General features: G+C 37.4%; 1 protein-coding gene across 1 annotated transcript in view; it reads right to left on the reverse strand.

Annotated features, from left to right (window-relative positions):
* The window catches only part of DIAPH3 (diaphanous related formin 3), a 538,397-nt gene that overhangs the window by 458,691 nt on the left and 55,291 nt on the right, over positions 1-24,415 (reverse strand). Inside the window, exon 4 of the mRNA XM_081214488.1 lies at positions 4,619-4,723. Coding sequence (XP_081070614.1) covers positions 4,619-4,723 — 105 coding nt within the window. The remainder of the gene's footprint in view (positions 1-4,618; positions 4,724-24,415) is intronic.

Here is a 24,415-nt window from a genome sequence, read left to right on the forward strand (position 1 = left end):
GATTTCTACTTCATTCCCTGGAAAAAGAAATCAAAAAGGAAAAAACTAAATGCAAATAGGGAATAAAGGATGAATGTGATAATTATGCACCTCAGAAATGTGAGATTAGGCCTTTTTTATTTCATGTCAGCCCACCTAAAATAAGCTTGTTACTTGCAGCTGGGATAGTTTCCAATGACATATTGGGGGGTGGCGGGGGATGTCAAGGAGCCTGTAAGAACGTTGGATTCCAACCTAGTGCAATCCTCAGGAACTAGAAGTATGCATTTTGAAGAGAGATTTTTAAAGCATTATATCCACACCTAATGGTACAGCCAAAAAAGACCATGTGCTGATAGGTCGTAGTTGTAGTGGTTGTAGTCTGTATAGAAGTAAACTTCCTGGACAGTGTTGTCATCTCAATAGATAAAAATAAATTAGGAAAAAAAGAAAAAGAAGATGAATGGTTCTTAGAGACATAATCGTTCTTAAAGACATCACAAAGGTGTTATACTACACAGCATAAAACAAAATGTCCCTCAAAACTCTTTAAACGTCTCTCTCTCTCTCCCCCTGAAACTCCACCTCCCCACAGAGGACCAGACATCTTTCTGGTTCTCCTGTCCTATCGCTCAAACACGACTGGCTGATTCTCCTCTTCCTCCTTTCACTTTCTGGGATATAGGTTTTGACCTCTCTAAGTTGTCTCTCGTTTTGAATTGCCACGCATCACCCTGAAAAAGCCTAAAAGTGGAACAGCAAATTCTTTCTTCTCAACAAATAGAAAAGAGATTTTATTTTTACTAATCCTTTGCATCGGGTTGGGGTGGGAGTAGGGGGGTGTAGGCAACTCCTTGATCTAAATCCTACTCTCTACAGCTATCCTCTTTAACACATTCTTTAGTTGCATATAAATTAATCCATGGTTTTCTGTTAACCCTGTCATGGGAGACTTCCATATTAGCCAGACAAAATACACCCAGAAAATAAACACAACATATACACTGATGTCACAGATAAAGGGTATGATACACCTAAACAAAGAAGAAATAAGAAAAGGAAAACTTGGTGAAGGCAGCAACTCTATTAGGATATATCTCCCAAGCCTGGTTGGTTCCACTCAAAGCACGAGAATCTTGACTACAAAAATCATCACTTAATATCTGAAGGGGGCTTTAAAAAATGTTTAAGGAAAAAAAGGATTAAAAATAATTGAACCACACGTAATAAAACAGAATTATACTTACAGTTGGGTTAAGCATAATTAAATACATTTATACGGTAGATTTGTATTTTAAATTCTAGCTCACTTCCATTTAGAAAATAGGAAAATTCTTTGGCAATTGTGGTTTAAGAGATCCTCTCTTGTTCTAGAATTTTCTTCATCCTACCTTGTTCAGGAACTGTGGGTTCTCTTCCATTTGGACTATCATGTCACATCCTACTTATAAGGTCCTTACCACTAATTGCAGAATAGTCTTACCCTCCAGCAAGTAATCGTACATAGGTAAAATCTGTATCATTCTTTTTTGACAGAAGTTTTCTCCAATAAACTTGCTGCTAAGCACAAGTCATTTACCAAGGGATGGGCACCTGGCCTTGTAGTGCCTCCCCATCTATGCTCTGAGTATACTGGGTGAGGGGAGGATCTTTTAAGATACTCCTTTGGATGGAAAGAGAAATTTCCAGAGTGAATTAAAGAGACAGCCCACATAGGCCAAAGTGTATCTGGATGGTCTATCAGGATGTTTACAGCAGCAAAGCAAAAACCCAGCTTAAAGCAGCTTCAATAAGAACTGGCATCACCTCACATAATGGAAGAGTTTGGAGGCAGGACCACACTGGGCCAGAGCAGCAGCTCCATGACGTCAGGCGTCAAGCACCCCACACCCCCTCACAGCCAAGACAAGTAGCAGGGAAAGGCAGCTTTCCTGCTCTGGACCCTTTTATGAGGGAGAGAAACCTTTCTCAGAAGCCCCCACCAGACCTGGCCATCAGACTGTACTGGCCAAACCTGGATCACATATCCACACCCTAGGAACTTAGAAACACGTGAATCTGGCATTTTTAGCCCCAAATATGATATTTGCTTAGTAAATTTTAATAATCTTTCCTAACTGAAGAAATTCAGTCTTACTATTTGGCCACCTAAACTGAAACCTACTAAGATCTTGGAAACAACCTAGTTTGATCGATGGTTTTTATTGTTTTTTTTTTTTTTTTTTTCCTATTTTAAAACCAAGCTGATCTACTTTAGGGCTAGTCCGAGTGTTAACATTTCAAAAGCGTTTTCAAAAAATCAACCGGAGGCATCAATACTATTTTCCAAAAAATAATATTAATGCTTACCCACAAAAGAGAATCTCAAAGCAAATTCTAAGGCTAAAATGTTAACATCTGACAAAGTCCCCACATCCTCTCTAGAACAACCTATCTATGAACTTTGTTTTTCTCAGAGAAACTTTTTCAGTACTCATTGACCTAAATATACTAGCATAACAAAGTCCATATCCTAGAGTTAATAAAATGTGTTTTTACTTCCAGAGCAAAAATAGATGACTGGTCAGCTTGAACTTTCCACAATGTTAACCATTTGCTGAATTATTCAGAACCCTCCTAGGAAAAGCCATGACTCTCCACACACCAATTAAATGCTTTAATCATACTTCGGATAACTAATCTATTTCAATCCTGATAATCTAATTACTTAATTCTGGTAAATAAATTCCAGCCCAAGTCCAAAATAGAGTATTAAACTTTAAAATCAGTGAATGTAAGCTGAAACAGATCCACTGTGAAGAAGTTCAAAATGGTTTATTCTATTAAAAAGTCAGTTTATTCTATTAAAAATTCTGTTTGTCTGAAATTCCAGAATTAAACTGCACTATTATGCTAGGGTTTTCTATACCAGTTCTAACTAATGTATTATCTCTTGTAATTATATTAAGCGGATTCATGCTTGTTGGATTTAAAATTCCCTAACAGGAGATTCTGCCCTGATGACTCTACATAAAACAGGTACACCATCTCCACTCACCCTGCATTTTTTTCCCCACATCACATTTCACCTCCCATTACATGTGTTTGTGTGTTTCTGTCATCTGTGTCTCATTGCTCCATAGGATACAATGACACACTATCTTGGTGCTCAATCGCTAGGGTCTTAAATACAGACACTTTTATTAAGTGCCTGACATACAGACGCTTAATAAATGTGTTGAGTGAACAAATGAATGTCTTAGAAATGTAGACTCACTAATAAGAAATTTGTATTTTTACTGAGGTACATTTACTTATCTTTTTAATTGCGGTGTAATGATTTCAACAGTAAGAATTTCAACAGTAAATCACAAAGAAAAATAAAAAACAAACAATTGTTACTACAACCACTGCTACCACAAGAGGCAGCCACCAGTTAAAAATCTGTTACGTTCTAATCACAGAATAAACAATTTAATTCTAACAACAAGCCTATGCTGTAGGTATCAGCCCCATCTTATGGACGAGGGGATTGATGATCAGAAAGATAAAATAAGATGTCCAAGATCAAAACACGGAGCTCTGACTCCTAAATCCCCACTGTTAATTTGTGATGGGCAAGTATCATCAAGGGACAAAAGCAATTCACATCTCAATGGCAAGATACAGAGCCCATAGAAAGAACTGGGAAAAGCACAGTACTCAGTGAATTCTACATCTGAACATCAGGCAGCCAAAAAATGAGACATGTTTAAAAATTAAACATCACTTGAATCTTTCTTCCAAAAGAAATACCTCAGAATCACTGACTGGTCTAGTAGATAAATGGAGTTAAAGTATAAATAACTTATATTCTTATAAGCTGGCCTTGGGTTAAAGTATCCAGTGAAAACTACAGTGTGTTTAGTTATTTTTCTCCAATCCAATTCTATTTTATGTTCAGCCAAAAGCATTTCCTACTGTCTTTCTACCTAGCCTTGCTTCTTCATTAGCTTCCATTTTATATTTTTCATCCAATCCACTTAGTCGCAATTTTTTTTATGACAACAAAGCTCATTTGTCGTTCCATGAAATAAATATAATTGATTCTGTGTGCCGGTCATGTTTCTCAGCCATTTAGTTATTACTTCCACCCACATATTTCATGTTTCCCTAGAAAAGTGGCAGCCACGTGGATTCTTAATGCTCCTTTCAGTGTCTACATTTATAATTTGTTACAAGCTAATTTTATCCACAGGGACACTCACATTAAAGATATGCCTCTAAGCCACTATTATGTATCCTGATTTAGGTAGGTAGAGTAAAATCAGTCTCCCTTTTCTACAATACAAGTATTATCCCAGTTTATAAGTGACATTAGAAATCAATACCCATCTTAATTCACTAACAAGGAGGGGTGTCCTAGAGTGAGTGGACCAAGCAACCACAGTGCTTCTTAACAGTGTGAGTGGCCAAACAGCAAGAGCAGTTTAAAAGTTATAAGGTGAGAAATACTTTCAAATTAAACAAACTTATTATAATACTTGTACCTTTAATTATACATACAAAAGCTCTATGATTACAGTTACCCGCAAACTTAGGCACTTCATTAGGCAAATGTATTGTTTTCCATACCACAACATGCTTCAGCAGTACTTCTCAACTTGACAGTTTTACTTACTGTCTTGGAAGCAGTATTAATGTACTGCAGCACCATTTCTTTTTTGATGCTGAAGTCCTTTTCCCGCAATGGTGCCTTTTTATCTTCATTTAAATTCATATCTTCCTGGAAAACACAATTAAAAAGCCTTGTTTTAGAATCTAAGTAGAGCAACAGTTCTACATACACAATGAACAGAAAATCAATAATTTGTGACTAAAGCAGCATTAACTGTTTTGGAATGATTTACATGTAGCTCTGCCAGGAGAAAAAAGAGAAGGGACCTGGAGATACAGAGAACAGAGTATTCTAGATCATTTTAGCAGGTAAAACACTTACCAGAAAAACTTTTTAAATTCACAGCAGGCTAGTAAAATTACATTCACATCACTATAGATAATAAGACAGTTGAAGATTTCTGCCTTCCATAAGCTTATTAGGATTCACAATTTATATATAATTGTGAAATATATATATTACATATAAAAATATATTTATTTATATAAATTATAAATATTATATATTATATGCAATGTATAATATTTATAATTTATATAGATAAATATATTTTAAAATATTAACATATTTTTTAAAAAGCTGTACCTGAAGCCATCTTGCACCATTCTGAAAGCGCTGCTCCATATATCATAAGAATTAAAAGGTAAATAAGCCAATCCCTGTCCAGATTCTGATAAGCTACAAGCACATACCAAATACCTAATACTAATCCTAGCAAGAGGTGAAGCATCCTACAGTTTTAACTGTCTCTTCTCCACCCCTATCAAAAATATTCATTAATTATTTTATTGCATGTTCTAAATCACATAAAAGTGGCACTCATAAAAAGAAGTACCACCTAAAAACCTAACATTTCTCAACAGCACCAATCAAAATAAAGGTTTAGGTAAGCTAGATCTTGCTACAGGCCTAATTCTGACTAAAACATGCAAGTCAATGATATCCACATAAAGATATGAATTGCGACCAGAATCTATCAGCTCAGTTGACAAAGGAAGGGAGGCTGAGGTAAGACAAAAATGGCCGAAGGAGAGGGCAGCTCAAATGGATTTCCTCCTGATCTTAGCCTTGGGTCATCTGTGTGCAGTGTAGGACATCTTAATGTATATAACCTACATATGCACTCAGAAACGTGCCCGTAAAAATCGGGACTTTGGATCACCTAGGGAGCCCAGAAAGTTAAATTCCTTCTAAGTTTTATAAGGGTCCTACAATTCAGACACTGTAGTTTATGCCTTTAGCTGACTCGGTTTTTGGCTACCAAAACTTTGAAGCAATTAAAAGTCAAAATTCCCTTCATTTCACCTTGATACAAAATTTAAGATCTTAGAAGTTGTCCCATTTGACACTCCAATAAAAGGTAGCAATTAGTAATGTCACTCTTGGCTATTCTGGTTAGAAATATCCTATTATGTGAATAATGGTTTATTTTGTTTCTTTTTTTTTTCTCTAAGCCAGTGATTTTCAATACACCTTAACACCACGTAGGAAGTATTCTGGAAATGTCTCGGGGCATTTTGGTTGTCATGGTGACTGAGGTGATGCTACCAGCATTTACAGGGGAAAGGTGTGCTAGACATTCTGCAACACATGAGCTAATCCTACACAATAAGAAACTGTCCTGCGTCTCACAGAGAGATACACAGAACGACAGAGGGAAAATCATAATTATCTACGCCTAGACTCTAATTCAACGAAATTAGATGTACAACAGAATTAATATGTAAATTGTTACATATTTAATACTTTATATATTATGTAACTTAATATACATTGAATTTTCCAAGAATCCAACTACTCTGTACATTACAGTTACACTGTTTTTGTTTTACGCTTTACCATCATTTGTATTCCATTTCTGAAATTTAGGTATCCCAGGACAATGCTGCTTGTGGTATCTGAATCAACAGAACAACACACCTATATCAACCTACATCGTAGCTGTTGTACTCACAGTGGCATGAGGCAAAGACTCCAGAATGTGACTTTATTGTGCCTTCTTGAGTAGTCGATGGCCAACTGTTTACAATGAAATACATACTGTTTTATTATATAGTACAGTAAGGCATTATATGTTGATTTTTTTAAAACTATGAGTGGAGACAGCTTATATAATCTATAAAGAATTTAACTAAGAAAAAGTAATGAGGAAGTTAAGGAGCAATTGTTATAAAAGGTGTGTGTGAGGGGCACCTAAGAGCACAGAGAACATCTGTTTTAAATTATTCACTGTATTTTTTATTTTCTGTCTAATGGCCAAATGTGACCCAGCCTCTTTAACCAGCAAATTAAAATACTTAATAGATATAGAAAACTAAAAAACAGAAAACCCATTAGCTGTGGCTGAAATCAAAATAAAATTTTAAGGTGGAGAGTTGTAAGAAAGAAAAGGCTACTGCTTTCTTTCTGGAAAGGCATCTTCGAGATGACATGAGCTTATACACAAAAGTTGTATGTTTGGAATTAAGGAAGAAACCCAGAGTTCTCCCAACTTCTTTCCTCTGGCTTACCCCACCTCTCTTGTCTAAATATGATACTCAACTCCATAACGAAAGTTTGATGACAGTGGCTGCTTAAAAACAAGAGGAAACAAAGAAGAAATGATACTACAGAGAAGTTTGGAATCACCTACATAATCGCACAAACCTTCCAGGATCACTCACTAGGTATGTAACTTCATCTAACAGATGGTCCTTCTCTTTACATCCAGGAAGAAATGGCACTCGAAAGAGTAAGAAAAGTTCTGCCCTTTACAAAAGGAAAAAGAGAAATAAGGGAGTGATGGAAAGAAAAAAAAAGTATGTATCTATGGAACAGGGTACAGGATTTTTAGAATGGATTTTGAATCTTTATCAGTGGAGAACAGGGCTAAAAAAGAAGAAAACTCTACAAGATACTGGCACTGAACCTCTGAGGGTCACAGAGTCCTAGTGAAATGTATTGGAAGCTTTTCCCAGAAAATGCACATCCATATTTTATGTTACAGTTCCAATTCAAGTTAAGCTGAACATCTTCCAAAGCTATCCAAGAACCTGGAGGTGGGAAGCAATGCGGGAGCCAAGCATCTCTATTTAATAAGCCCCTGCCTTGAGGCAAAACCTTCAGCATGAGATTTTGAATATCACATAGTCTAGACTCCATGTATGTATTACACAACAGAAAATACAGGCTCATAGAAATGAAATGACTTTTCAGAGCTATCTGGTTGTTAGAAGCTTGAGAACTGGAGCCCAGACACCCAGTCCAGTGCAGTTTCCAGATAACTGTAAAGGGTCTCTTGTGAGCAAGTCATCAGTTTTCACATTAGTGAGTTCACAGCTGCTTAGTATGATCATATCGCATTTCCGTTGTCTTAGGTAACGTTCCCTAGAGGCAGACCTGGGACAGGGATGCAGGTGCAGGTGATTAATGAGGGGGATGCTCTCAGGAAAAGGGGACTGAGACAGGGACATTCGAAAATGTGGCCTCAGCTGGATTCTCGCTTCAGCCTGAAGTGCACAGCAGTAGCTAGTACCTGGAGGGAGAGGCCAGCCTTGACACCACCCAAGTCAGTCAGCCTTTAGCTGCAGGATCCCAGTTCCCTGAGGCCAAATCTCTGGATTAAGAGGGCAGCTGTGAACCACCAGGAGCCAACACTCACACCTGGGTACGCCTGCAACCAGCCTGGGGAAGGGCATCTTGGAGGGGCACCAACAGTGTCCACTACACCATTTGAAAATAACTTACTTTATATTATAATAAGGCTTCTTTCTAAGCAGAACTGAATAATACAGAAACCCACATTTATGGCCTACACAAGCAATATAAACTTCTGTGTGTTAACCAGTTCTTCCATTCAAATGTAGGTCAGGACATGTAGTACGCTGTATAGATACAGAATGATACTGTAGCTACAGATTTTATAACAGCCCTGAAAAACAGCTTACTTCAATATATATCTATATATTGATATATATGTAACTCAATAAATATCTGTAACAAATAAAATAATAAACAGGAAATACATAGAACACATAATTGTACAAGGCCTGAGGAATGATTTGAAGGAGGCTAATATTTCAGTGGGTATGAGATAAATATCTATTTCTTTAAATGGAAAAACCTGATCAGTTGGCTACTTAACTGAATATAGCTCATTTAAAAATATTTTTTGAGTAGTCATCAATCAAAACTTTAGTGTCTGTCAATCTGAAGAGTAATTATTGGTTTTGTTGTGAAAGTTCTATTAATACCTTAGCAACATACATTATGAATTAACTCACTTAACTACCTTCATATACATGCTTAAACACAGTTTTTTGCCTGGGGAAATTGGGAGTTGCAGCATCAAAAAGTAATTTTCCTCTAGTTAATTACTTTCTAATTAAAAACTATACTTAAATTGAATCACTGTGCTACTTCACTTTGTGAGTCTGACTGGCACTAGGGGCAGATTTCAGAAATACAGGGAAGAAATACTGAAGAAAAAAACATTAAGGGGCATGCTAAAAAATAAGCAGGATTCTTGGAAAGTGTCAAGGTCATGAGAGATGAGGAAGTACCACTGATCAGGAGATGAAAGAAACATGGCAGACCAAACATAAGATGTGATGCTGGGCTGTAACCTAGAACAGGAAAAGCACATGAGTGAGAAAACTGCTAAAATCTGAATAAAGTCTGTGGTTTGGTAACTACTGTACCAACATTAATTTCTTAGTATTAATAATTGCACTAAAGTTATATAAGATGCTGGCATTAGAGGATAGAGGAAGTTGGGTGAAGGGTATAAAATAATTCTCTGTACTATTTTTGCAACTCTTCTGTAAGTCTAAGATTATTTCAAAATAAAGTTTTTTAAAAACTAAATTAAAATATTCATTAAAATTCTGCTTTAAAAAATAATTTGAAAAGAACAAGAAAATGGAACATCTTACATTCTTTAAAAATACAGTAGTTTTTTAAACGTCCACTAAATAAAAGTTTGTAGTGTATTGGCCACAATAAATACACACAAACTTGATGGAGGGGAGGGAAGTAAAGAAACCACTATCAAGACAAATCTGAGGCTACCGAGAGGAAGAGTTAAGACACAGGTAACAGAAGTCCATTCCAAACCTAAAGGTCGGGCATCCTTCGGAATTTTCCAAAACACAAAGTTCAAGTTGCTCACATGTCTTCCCATTTTCATTCCAAATCTTCTCTGAACCATCCTTCTCACTCATTCTCCGAGCAACACTTGCTACACCTTTTCACAAGGACCTGGTATTTCTATAATCTTAAATGACAGTTAAGTCTGAGCCAGGCACTCTGCTAAAACACTTATAAGCATAATTTATTTAATACTCAGTAATAACCCTTTGAGGTATGTACTATCCTCTTTATGGATAAGAGAATTGAAACTTAGGGAAATCCTGTAAGTTGGCCACAGTCCTGTAGCTTAGATTTGTCTCTCCATTCTTATTTCCATATTATTTATCTCCATTATCTAAAATCGCACTTCCTCTGGGGCTAATGCCATCTGACATGCTCGGCAGCCAACACCTTGTGTTGACTCCTCTGCCAGCCTACACCTTCACACCCACAACCAGCAATCTTCATTTCCACTTTCCTCAGCCACGGTCTTCATGACCACCCCTGAGCCTTTTCATTAGCTAAAAACTGTTCCACCTCTAGTATAATCATAATCTCCAAGATCCTTTTCTCTGACCTCAATCTTCTATCTTTTCACTTCTCCCACTCCCAAGCCACCTATTTTTTGACCTCAATAAAACCTCCAGTGTCGTGACCCCCTCCATTTTCTCCCAATTAGGCTCTTATGGTCCATCACTTCCTACAACATTGATGGGAAATCCTTGTGGTCTCTCCTCACATTCCCTAGAGTACTCATTTCAAACTTGCCATGCTCCAGGAGCTATGAAACCATTGCTTCTACCTACCATTTTCAGTAAGCAAATTTTAATTTCCTCCATGAAAAGGAACCTATAATTCAATTTCCTGTTTCCTCTATTACCAATGTATTTGCACACTAATTTTTCTGTGCCAACTCTTGCCTCTATCCAAAGATAATCCCATTCATTTATGCTCTGGATCCTCTTTCCTCTCACCTCCTAAAAGGGCACTGCACATCAATTACCCTGTTTTAATCCCGTTTCACTAAATTCTTCTCAGTTGGTTGGGTCTCAGTATATAAACATGTTAATCCTTAATGGATTAAAAATTAAAAGAAAAAAGCCTCCCCTCAACCCTAGCTCTCCTTTGTATATGCCTTTCTTTTTCCTCCTTCACAGATAATTTTTAAAAGAACTTTTTTCTACACTTGCTGTCTCTTTTATATTGCATATACTTTTTAGATATTTGTCAAATGAGATATAATAAAACTTCCCAAATAGAATTTGCTAATCCTATATTGGGACAAACATGAAATGCAGGTAATTTTCTGGGAAATGGAGCTGGAGCCAGAGATAATACTCACAGCCCCAGCCTTGAAGAGTAATGGAAACAAAGTCCAGCTCCAGAGGCAGGGTCTCCAGGCAGTGGTACTGGCACAGGTAAAACTGGCCAAGCTAAAATCCATCATGTCTTCAGGAAGCACTAGCAGAACCACACACAACCTCTGTGACCTGGAACTGTCAATGTGTGGGTGAGCTGTGCAAAGCAGCACCTGCTTGAGAGGTGAATAGCGCTGAGATCCTACCAAGACTTCACTCACCAGGCTGTGTGACTTTGTGTGGTGCTGTGTCCTCTCAGAGGAAAGAAGGTGTACACATTTTTCTAACTTGCACAAAGACACCAGATGGGTAGTTGTGGCCCTGACCTGGAAATCAGGTCAATGACATGTAGTCAAGCCAGCAGCTTTTAAGATGCTCCAAAGGATTTTTCCTATGTGTCAGATGGGGCCAGAAGTTCCCAAAAACCAGGAAAATCCAAGTTTGCTACTATCTTTAGACACCTTGACTCCATCCTAGGCTGATAAAATACCAACACAAAATAAATACCTTCTACTTCTTCTCTGGCAAAACTAAGAGAGAAAAAAAGATGTAATCTTAATACTCATGCACATACATGCAACTAGTGAGCACCAAGGTGTAATCAAGCAGAGAATGGCAAACAGAGAGTGGACATATTTTCAACTGAATTACAAACATTAGACTCACTATTTTCATTCATGGATGTGGATTTTACAAGACAGCATGTTCACTAAATTTACATGCATCAAGTTCAGTGGGATAGTTAATGCCATGGAGAGTCAGACTAAATTTAAAATGATTGACTTATTTGGAGAATTAAGTGAATACACGAGCAGCAAATTGAAGATGGTCAGGTGTGAGGAAATTTACCCAGAGAGGAAAAACACGACAGACAGGCAGAAGCATGACTAGAGTTATAAAATGTATCCTGGAAAAACAGTACAATAATGGATCAAAACATTCATGAGGATCAATAAGCATAATATTAAACGGTAAAAATTGGAAGCACAGCAATATCAAAACCAAACATTCTGATTAAGTCAACAGTTATCATCTCATTTCAGTAGTGTTCAGTGCTTTGTTTCATGGGTTAAAGCCAAAATAATTGTTCTTGGTAGCAATTTTGCTAATTTTTTTTCACTACAGCCACAAATTGGTTATACAAGGTCCACAATGATCCCCTAATTACTTCTCCTGAGACCTCAGAGCTAACATCCTACAAGAGCAATTTTACCCATACTTCTTCTAAAAGTATAATTCTGTCCTTCACCACATTGGAATTCATCTTCCATATCACACAATGTCAAAAGGTCTTGCTGATGTTTATCCCTACTGAGGAATGTTCTTACTACCATGAGTGGTTTAGTGCCAAATAAAAACATCAAAGATTTCATGATCTCATTCCAGGTAATTATGTACTCCCAAATAGTGCACATTAACTACATGAATCTCATGTAGTTCTGCAATTTAATATACTATATTCTTAGATTAGGCTTAAGTAAAATTAGAAAACCTGTAAAAGATAAATACAACCAAAACCCTGGAACTTGGAATTAAATTTATTACTACTTTTCTTTAATAAATTTATTTATTTTTGTTTGCTTGTTTTATTTATTTTTGGCTGCGTTGGGTCTTCATTGCTGCGCGTGGGCTTCCTCTAGTTGCAGGGAGCGGGGCTACTCTTTGTTGTCATGCGTGGGCTTCTCATGGCGGTGGTTTCTCTTGTTGCAGAGCACGGGCTCTAGGTGCGTGGGCTTCAGTAGTTGTGGCACACGGGCTCAGTAGTTGTGGCTCGCGGGCTCTAGAGCGCAGGCTCAGTAGTTGTGACTCACAGGCTTAGTTGCTCCGTGGCATGTGGGATCTTCCCAGACCAGGGCTCGAACCCATGTCCCCTGCATTGGCAGGCGGATTCTTAACCACTGCGCCACCAAGGAAGTCCTATTACTACTTTATATTGAAGATGCCCATAAATATGCTAGAGCTAAAAAACAGCTTATCTTTCTTTGTCCATCATTTTTACTATGTTCTTATATTAACCTTTATATAAGGTTTTATAACCTTTATATAATCCTTTCTTTTTTTTAATATAACTGTGATTCTAAAGAGGTCAGATTTTTTGGTTTCATCAATAGTGGGGTTGGATTCACTGTTCTATCCACAATGTCCTTACTTAATCCCAATTAAAATTAACAGGAAATCAGATAGCTAACTCATTAACAGGACAGCGCCATAAAATAGCATTTACCCAGAGATTTACAACAAACTCATAAACGTTGTTATTCAACCGAATATTCTAACTGGAGCTTATAGAAAGAGTGCAAACTATTTCAATTTGAAACCAAATTACAATTTAACCTAATGCCAGTATCAGGGAATAAACAAACATAGAAGAAACTTAAATATCACTTTTTTTCTCACATGCTATAAATTTTAGCAGAATAGACAAGAAATGAGATGAATATGCAGCATGCTGCACAACTCTACTTTGGAATATAATCTGGCTGAAACTGTTCAAGCTTATGCATAAGCACCTACAATCACAGGCAACTGTTACATAATCCAGCAGAAAAGAACACTGCTACTTATAAAAAGGGTTTCATTCACTTATTTGCTTTTCAACTTTTCTAAGCAAAGCCATTTCTTTGTAAATTACATAAAGGATAAAATGGTTATTTCACAAAGCACAAAGGCTGACTTTTCTAGAGAAGAATATAAGACTAAAAAAAAGCCTTCATCTTTTGGAAAGGCTGTACCTGCACACTTCCTAATTAGTGAAAGAGCAAGCTTAAACATTATCATAACCTTTATCCTTTTAAAACTCTCCTTTCTAACCAGTTGACTGGTTCCATGAACTCCCACCAGGCAAAATCTAAGGCTCCTAAATCATTTATTTTCTCATTTATCTGGATCTAGAAGAAACAACGAGGCACTGACATTATCCCCCTGACAAACACAACCCATGAATCAAGTTGACAATAGCCTTACACTTCTACCCTCTCTTCCTCCTCCTCCCCCACTTGGATTATTATTTGGATTGCTTTTAAACAACCTTTCCCTGAATTTTTCAATTTCTACCTGAAGGAGAGGGAGATGGGTGACAACTAATAGATCAGAACGAAGCATTACATAGAACCTCTCTCGTTTTATCTGGTCAACCCAAAATATACTTCTATAGTTTATAAGAAATAAAAACACCCATGATACGGAAAAGTAGATTTGTAAAAAATGCTAATACTTGAAATAAGCGAACTGTTAGTAAGAATCTATAGCAGTCAATTGGCCCTTAAAGAACTAACACAAACGAGTTTTCCTTGGTGTTTCATTAAGACTCCTGGTGACCCTTAAGACATCACTTACACATCCAATACAATAGGTGTTCATTGTCTGACTGAAGAAATAGCTATGCATAAATCTTTAACACCAACAATGAAAGCGGAAAAAAAGATTAAAAATGAAAAAAGAAAATTATCTTTAGTGTGTACCCAAAGAGTGGCAATGTGGAATAAAGATAGCAATAAGAACCATCCTCCCACGAACTGTACCAAAAAGAATCAAATTCAATTTTATCAGTTCACTTGAGCTCTTCTTTCTTCCTCTGGACCTTAGTTTCAAAGATATCTGAGTTGACTACAAAGCTAAGAACACAAAGACATCTCAGTATTTAATTCTATGTGTACTAATTTATATTTTTTCTTGCTTAGACATGGTATTCACCAAAGCAGAAGAAACAGACTAACTCATTCAACAATACATGAAGTATGCACTGTGAAGACATGAAGGGAACAAAGATGAATAAAGTTAAATGTTCACAGTCCAATAAAATAGAGTTCTTATGAAAAGATTAGAAAACTGATCTAATGGCATAATAAATAAAAGAAAACAGAAATGTATCATACATAGTCACTCATTTAATCAGTAATGGAGGATATACTCAGTTTAAAGGATAAAAATTAGCAGAACTACACGTCAGCCTCATTGGAAGGCGAGTCTAGAGGAGGGCTAGCCAACTTAATTCAAATAACTGAAATGTAAAATGAATAAAAGGCCTTTACCAAATACTTCAGGAACAGGAAAAAAAAATTAACTCTTTTCTGGGGTTTTCTACTCAGTGCAGTGAAAGGAAAAAGAAAGGAATAAGAATAGGAAAAGATACAAAAGTTAGTCACAGATATTCTGATTACATACATAGAAAAATATGAGGAACTCTACAAAGAATAAAAACTGAAAATTCAATAAGATTACTGAATACCAAAAGCAACACACAAATTAATAATCTTAGTAAAAATGTTAAGTTTTTTAAAATACTAGTTACATTTTAGAAATAAACCAAGGAATAAAGCTCATAAAAGATGTACATGACCTCTAGGGAGAAAATTATAAACTTTATAGTTCAGGAACAGAGAAAATTGAAATAAATAAATAGACAGATATAAGATATCCAGTGTTCACAGAAAAATTTAATATCACAAAGGCATTTATCCTGTCTAAATCAATAAATTTATTGCTATTCCAATCAAGATCCCAACAGGGTTTATAATAAAACTTAACTAATTGATTGTAAAATTAATATAAAATCACAAAGGGGCCAAGAAGAGCCAGGACAATTTTGAAGAAGGGACGGGGGTCCTAGATATGAAGGCTTATTATACAGTTATATAAATTAAGACAATGGATATAAATGCAGAGCTAGACAAACAGACCAATGGACAAATCAAACCTCAGAAACAAACCTACATATGAGCAATACCTTGATGTATAACAGTGGAGATATTACAAATGATGGACAAGAATGGCTATTCAATAAATTCTGCTAGAAAAACTAGTTATCCATGTAGGAAAAGTATTGGATCCAATCTCTCACGTCAGACATAAAGATATCATAATTCTAACAATTTTAGGAATGTAGAAGAACAGATCTATGATGTCAGGATAGAGAAGGATTTCTTAAATAATATACTTATGACATATTTAAGACCGTTTAAAAATCTAAATGGAGCAACTATGGCTCAGGCATCCAAAATGGGGCCAGACCATTGTTGATGTGGTTTCAGACACATTCCTGCATCTCTAAGAACTTGAATTTTCTCTAAACTGTATCAAACTCAAGAACAGGACCAGCCATTTCAAAACAACATCTCCTAGTATCTGCTAGCTGCACCCTTGTAGTTTTCGAACAGAGAAGAACAAACCTGACTCCATATTGTATCTATTCCTTTAGCTCTAACCTTTGTGCTCTGTTGCCTTGCTTAGTCATGCTGACTCTGCACCTTTGTAAAAGAAGTTGCCTATAGCCTGAAATATACATGATAGCCCATTCTTAAGGGTCTGCCTCCCAGGCTTGACCTTTAAGGTATAAAACTTTCATTCCTATAGAGATAAAAATTTCCGGAACAGAAATAGCATTTGAAGATTTACAGGAACATTGTGATCAGACCTAAGTGGACAGCTGCAAGAACAAGGGATTCCTGAACCAAGAAGTTTGCAACAACCAGCCACACCTACACCTTTTTTAGTACAGAAGCCTGAATTCTAACTCGGGTAAGATGGTTCTGTGGGACCCTAGTCCACAATCTTCTAGGTCTGCTGGCTTTCTGAATAAAGTCACTATTCTTTGCCCCAGCGCCTCAGTCTCTCCATTTATTGGCCTGTCATGCAAGGAGCAAGTTAGCAGCTTGGACTCCGTAGCAGTTTCAAAGTCAGTCCCCCTTCACAGCTACGTAATCAGTTCAGACCCCAGACAATCCCTGACTAACAAGCACCCTTACTTCTTTCTAACTCCAGTCCTAATTCTTTTTTTTTTTTTTTTTTTTTTTTTTTTCTTTTTGCGGTATGCGGGCCTCTCACTGTTGTGGCCTCTCCCGTTGCGGAGCACAGGCTCCGGACGCGCAGGCCCAGCGGCCATGGCTCACGGGCCCAGCCGCTCCGCGGCATATGGGATCCTCCCAGACCGGGGCACGAACCCGTATCCCCTGCATCGGCAGGCGGACTCTCAACCACTGCGCCACCAGGGAGGCCCTCCAGTCCTAATTCTTGACAGACAACTTATGTAAATAACCTTGCAGTTTTTTTGCCTTTATAACCCTCCCCCATTTTGTGGTCCAAAGGAACACAATTCAAATGGTCCTTGAATCTTTATCTCCTGGGCTGCAATCCTAACAAACCCTAAATAAACACCTGTTTATTCAATCAGGTCTCTGTTTCTGAAATTTTGGTTAACAATACAAAAAGCAGAAACCATAAAAAGATTTATAAATCTGGCCACATTGATTTTTACATCTCTGTACTTTCATCCATCCTACCACCCCCAAAAGGAAGTAAAAAGACAAGACTCAGACTGGGACAAGATACTTACAACTCATATAAACTGACAGGAGCATTAAGGATATGTGATGAATTCTACAAATCAATAGGAAAAAGAAAAAACCTCAGTGGAAAAAACTGGCAAAAGATATGAACAAGAAATTCACAGAAGAGTAAACCAAAGGGCCAATAAGTGTGTGAAGAAATGTTCAACCTCACTTATGATCAAAGAAAAAAAAATGTTTAAAGTATTAGGTAACCTGTTTATATCCAACAGACTTTCAAAACTTAAAAAGCCTTATTATACCAATGTAAACTCAGTGACATTCTACAAATTAATCAGGCGGAAACTTCAAGTTTCAAATTCATAAGATACAAGATTAAGGACCTCTTCTAGACTGAGGAGATTTTAAAACATGACAACTGAATACAACACACAGTTCTGAACAGGATTCTTTTGCTATAAAGAGCACTGCTGGTACTACTAGTAAAACTTAAGAGTGTGAGGATTAGTTGACAGAAATTGATCAGTGTTAGCCTCCTGATGGTGGTGGTTATATTGTGGTTAAGTAGGAGGATGTCCTTTTTTGTAAACTAATACTAAAATATTAAGGGATTATGAGGCATTGAGTCAGCAACTTACCAGCAAGTAGTTCAAAAAAAAGTTTTTTTCCTGTACATTTATCATTAAGACACAGAAAACTTTTTTTTTTTTTTTTTAACATATAGGAACAAAACCAACAGATTCAGGGTATTGTTCACCTTCAGGAATTAAAGAAGAATGTGACTGAAAGGAGTACACAAAGTATTTCAATTAATTATATATGTTCTATCCTTTTTTGTATACCTCACATATCCTATTTAAAAATACCACTGAACAAAAATAGATTCAACTTGATAGTACATACTGAAAATTGTTTCAAAATTAACTTTTGAATGCCTTTGGGATTATCTATACTATGTTTCCCCACACTAAAAGCTAAAATATTTATTAAATAGTAGGTCATCTAAGCTCTTAATGGCAATAAACACTTCAAACACATGCTTAAGAGATAATGCTGATGGCATTTTATAAATGTGCTCCCTCCTACATTACAATAGAGCCTAGTAAACATCTTCCCAAGCAAAGATTAGATCATTACTATTCATACTTAAGTATTCGTGCAACTTTATTAGACCATTTCTTCCATGCTTACAAATGATGACAGGAAGTCCAGAATTTAAATAATTTTTGTTAGAGTAATTCTGTCATCATTGGCATTCATTTAATGCCTGTTGATGACCTTTCTTGCAGCCTTCGTTCTCTCAACAGATAGTGAAAGTGAGAAAACAAAAAAAAAGATAGGAATGCATGAAATCTCTCTTCCTATTCATTATTTTAACATTTTTGTGTTATTTAGCAAACTGGCAATTAAAGATAATTTCCACCTAAACATAGTATTGAAGGTGAAAAGAAATGTAAAGCCTTAGAAATCTTAAAAGTTAGAAAGATGCACCTAATTCAACAGGCAGTTATTTGGGATGATAAACCAGTTGGATGATGCTGCATGGATTTAATCTAACAGAGAGACATATCAAAATGATAAATAAAGGATAAATTACACAAGGGACTTATACACAAGCAGCTCTGAGGGGTGAAAGATCTGTACACTGAACACTGTAAGTCACTGATGAAAAAAGCTGCAGAAGACACAAATAAATGGAAAAATGTTCTGTGTTCTTGGGTTGGAAGAATTAGTATTGTTAAAATGTTCATCCTACTCAAAGCCATCTATATATTCACTGCAATCCCTATCAAGATTCCAATGGCATTTTTATAGAAACAGTCCTACAATTTGTATGGAACCACCAAAAACCATGAATAACCAAAGCAATCTTGAAAAAGAACAAAGCTGGAGATATCACACTTCTCAATTTCAAACTATATTACAAAGCTATAGTAATCAAAACATTATGGTACTGGTATGAAAACAAACACAAAGAACAACAGAACAGAATCAGGAGTCCAGAAATAAACCCATGCATATATGGTCAACTAATATTTGAAATGGGAGCCAGCAATACTCAATGGGGAGAGATAGTCTCCTCAATAAAGGAGGAAAAACTGGATAATCACTTGCAAAAAAAAAAGAAAGAAAGAAAAGAAAGAAACTGGACTCCACCTTATACCACTCACAAAAATTAACTCAAAATGGATTAAAGACTTAAATTTAAGACCTGAAATTCTAAAACTCCTAGAAGAAAACATAGAGGAAAAGCTCCTTCATGTTGGTTTTGGCAATGAGTTTTTTGAACATGACACCAAAAGCACAAGCAACAAAAACAAAAATAAACATGAAGGATTTCGTCAAATTAAACAGCTTCTGCAGAGCAAAAAAACGCCATCAACAAAATAAAAAGGCAACTTATGAAATGGGAGAAAATATTTGCAAACCACATATCTGGTAAGAAGTTAATATCCTAAATACATAAGGAACACACATAACTCAAAAGCAAAGAAACAAAATCTGATTAAAAATGGGAAGAACTAAATAAACATTTTTCCAAAAAGGTTAAACACATGGCCAACAGGTACATGAAAAGGGAAATTAATCCCTTATGAAAAGGGATTGAAATGAAAACGTCATTAATCATCAGGGAAATGCAAATCAGAACCACAATGATTATATCACCTCACAGTCAGAATGGCTGTTTTCAAAAAAAAAAAATGATCAAGTGCTGGGGAGGATGTGAAAAAAAAAAGAACCCTTATGCATTGCTGGTGGAGTGTAAATTGTTATAACCACTATGGAAAATAGTACGGAGGTTCCTCAAAAAATTAAAAATAGAACTATCATATGATCCAACAATTCCACTTCTGGGTATTTATTTGAAGAAAGCAAAAGCACTTACTTGAAAAGATACCTTCATGCCCATGTTCAATGCAGTATTATTTACAATAGCCAAGATAGAGAAACAACTTAAGTGTCTGTTGAGAAATGAATGGATAAAGAAACTGTGGTGTGTGTGTGTGTATTCCTATATACTCATATATATATGAATACTATCCAGCCATAAAAAAGGAAGTCCTGCCATTTGTGACAACATGGATAGACCCTGAGGGCACTATGCTAAGTGAAAAAAATCAGGCAGGGAAAGAAAAATGCTGTGTGTTATCACTTGTACGTGGAATCTAAAAATACCAAACTCATAGAAACAGGGTTCATTGGTGGTTGCCAGGGACTGAGGGGTGGGGAAAGTGGGTGAAGGTAGTCAAAGGATACAAATTTACAGCTATAAAATGAATAAATTCTCAGGATGTAATGTACAGAATGGTGACTCTAGTTTAAAAAAATATTATGTAGTTGAAACTTGCTAAGAGAGTAAACCTTAAAGTTCTCACCACAGGGAAAAAAATGATAATTATGTGAGGTGATGGACGTGTTAACTGACCTTATTGTGGCAATCCTCTTAAAAAATATACCTCTATCAAATCATCACACTGTATACTTTAAGTTTACACAACGTTAAATGTCAATTTCATCTCAATAAAACTGGAAAAAAATAAGAAAATAAGTTCAGTTTCTGGTTTGTTGAGGTTTAACATCTCTTAGAGAGCTTGATTATAGCTGCTCTTTGTAGAAGACACAGCAAAGGGTCAGAATATAGGGAATATTCTACAGTATAAAAGGGCTCCAATCCCCTAGAAGGAGTGTGTAGGGAACAATTGATAAAGAAGACAAGAGGTACAGAGGCAACACTCAGAGAAAATAAAAAGAGGAGGCATGGAAAGTAAACTGGTATGAATCGGCTAGAGAGGAGACAAATCAGGAAAAGGAAAGAAGTGTCACGGTACCCAAAGGAAAAAGAGAAACACAAACAAGAGGTCAGCTGTGCTGTGTTACATGTTGCAAACAGGATCTGATGATTGGAAAGCCACTTACAGTTAGAGGGGTAAACATCTACAGCAAAACAACAGCAAGAATGAAAAGCTATTGGTAGAAAGAGCCAGAGTAAACTATTCTTTGTGGAGGACAGGCTCTGAATGGAACAAGATAAAGGACAGGAGCTGCGGCAAAGGACACATGAGCTTCCCATGGACAGGATATGGATCCCAAGGAGAAGCAGGCCCGGGCCATCTAAGTGATACTGCATCCCAAAGGTGACCCCACCAGAGGAATGGTCTCATGGAAGCCTGGGGCAGAAGGCCAAAGGAGACGTCACCAGTGACAAGGGAATTATAGGTGAGACTGGGCGCAGGGGAGCCATGAAAATACCACAGGAGAAAGGAATGCACATTTGTAATCCCCTAACCGCTGACAGGCAAAATGGTCCCCCAAAGATATCCATGCCCTAAGCCCTGGCTTCTGTAAATATGTCAAATGACATGGCAAAAGGGACTCTGCAGATGTAATTAAGGTTACAAACTTTAAAACAGGAAAATTCTTTTGGATTTTCTGGGTGAGCCCGAGCTAATACATGAACCCTAAAAAGCAGAGGACTTTCTCCACATGGAGGCAAGAGATGCCACAGAAGGGGAATTCAGAGAAATTCTAAGTGTGAGATGGATTTGATGTATCTGAGATGTAAGGGCCCATGTGAAGGACAGGAAAGAGGCCTCTCAAAGCTAAGGCAGCCCCCAGAGGACAATCAGGGAGAAAACTGGGACCTCACTCCTACAACATCGGGAATCTGGACTCTGCCAACAAAATGAAATCAGAAGAGGATTCTCCCCAAAGCCTCTGATAAGAGCCTCTGACACCGATTTCAGCCTTGTCAGCCTACAGAAACCAGCTGAGTCGACCTGGACTTCAGCCTACAGAACTATGAGACAATACAGTGGTGTGGTTTTAAGCCACCAAATCTGTGGCAATTTGTCACGGCCAGCAATAAAACTAACACAACATCCCATGGCACCAGTGCTAGATTATAAATACCCTCAGCCAGCAAAATATTTTTATTCCTCCTCCCCTCATCTCCAATGTCATCCTGGAGGAGATAGGTTCAGTCTGGAGAGCAGGAAAGACAGGAAACACAGTGCGGGGAAACAGAGCAGAGCCCACCAGAGCCCCAAGCACGGCCCCAAGAACGGCCACGACCATGGCCCCAAGCACAGCCCCAAGCACAGCCACGACCACGGCCCCAAGCACAGCCCTGATTACGGCCCCAAGCACGGCCCCGACTACAGCCCCAAGCACGGCCACAACCATGGCCCCAACCACAGCCACAACCATGGCCCCAACCACAGCCACAACCACGGCCCCAAGCACGGCCCGAAGCACGGCCCCAAGCACGGGCCTGACCACGGCCCCAAGCACGGACCTGACCACGGCCCCAAGCACGGCCACGACCACAGCCTGCACTGGAGGCTTTAAGTGGAGCAGCCTTCAAAGAGGGAAAATGAGAGGCTTTCTCTGGATAAAAGTTAACTTATTTAAATTAAACTAGGGTTTTCATTAACTGAAAGCAAACAGAAAACTCTGGGACCTGTGGTGAATTTTATCCAGGGGCAGGAAAGAATAAGCTGAAAGAGCTGGTTTAAAGGGGCAATGGCTGGAACAAACAAGTCACTTTCAATCTGTACCTACCATGTTCACCTCGGTCAAAAAGCCAGCTACACAGATCTACTGTGAGTTCAAGAGCAACCACTGAAATTTGATGTCCATAAATCAAAGCTGTATACACAGCAATGCTCACACAACTATTTCACATATCTAAGATCTAAAGAGAACAAGATGAGCTTTCAGATAAAAATTCTGCTTTCACTGGATGACAAAGAGGAAAAAAAGCCCTTAAGAAGGAGCATAACTAAAAATTCATCACTACTTTTAAAAAGTGCACTGAAAATGTTACCCAACGACCAACTAAATTAATTTCCTAAATAAAAGTGAAATGAGTACAAATGTTGAAGGATTACACTGTACTTCGCATTCATTAAGTAATCAAGTCAACACACTGTCTTTCAAAGGACTGTCTTGAGGAGGGAAAAGAGGTGTTCTTCAAAACAAAGATTTTACTTCATGGAAAAAATCATCTAAGTACCTTTGATAACGTTAAGATTTTTTTAAACTGTACAATGCCAAAACAAAGAATCTAGATACAACAACTAAATGAAACCTCATTTTGGCAAATGCCAAAAAATGAAAATGGCAGATTATTCAACGTTGCTTCCTCAAAAGAATTTTTATTAATAAAAATGGTATGGATAGGTGCAAGCCAAAAATAAAACCCAACCTAAATCTAGCATCCTCCCCAGACATAAAAACAGCTTTAAATTTGTCAAAGATGTGGTATCCCACCTGACAAGCCTGAGAAATATCACTAGTCCACATTTAAAGGAGAAAGACCCTTCTCAGTTTTAGAATCTCCAGCAGGTTTTCCCTGCATTGACCTCTGTGATATGGTCAAGGTATCAGAAAGGGAGAAAAAAAAAAAAAAAAAAACCTATTCTTTATTTTTTTTAAAGCCTTTAGTTGTGACAAACTCACTCATTAGCAAATTGGGCAGCCCTGAGAAAGCAATCATTCATTTTACTTCAGCTGAGTAAAGTGAGTTTGACGGCAAAAAATCTTCTGCCAACAAGTAGACCTGTTTAAGATTTAACAAGTGGGGCTTCTCGGGTAGCGCAGTGGTTAGGAATCCGCCTGACAATGCAGGGGACACGGCTTCAAGCCCTGGTCCAGGAAGATCCCACATGCCACGGAGCAACTAAGCCCATGCACCACAACTACTGAGCCTGCACTCTAGAGCCCACAAGCCACAACTACTGAAGCCCGTGAGCCTAGAGCCCGTGCTCCACAACAAGAGAAGCCACAGCAACGAGCAGCCTGCACACTGCAACGAAGACTGGCCCCCGCTCGCCGCAACTAGAGAAAGCCTGCGGGCAGCAACGAAGACCCAACACAGCCAAAAATAAATAAATAAAATTAATTAATTAATGTAAAAAATTTTTTAAAAGATTTAACAAGTGATCTGGCCCAGTTATTAAAATGTGTAAACACTTCAAAAATGTCAAAACCCATCTGCCCTGTTCATACAATTAAAATTGATACTCTTAGCTAGGAGAAGGGTAAGA

The sequence above is a fragment of the Mesoplodon bidens genome (assembly GCF_964165515.1).
Source record: "Mesoplodon bidens genome assembly, chromosome: 17".
In the NCBI taxonomy this organism is placed as follows: domain Eukaryota; kingdom Metazoa; phylum Chordata; class Mammalia; order Artiodactyla; family Ziphiidae; genus Mesoplodon; species Mesoplodon bidens.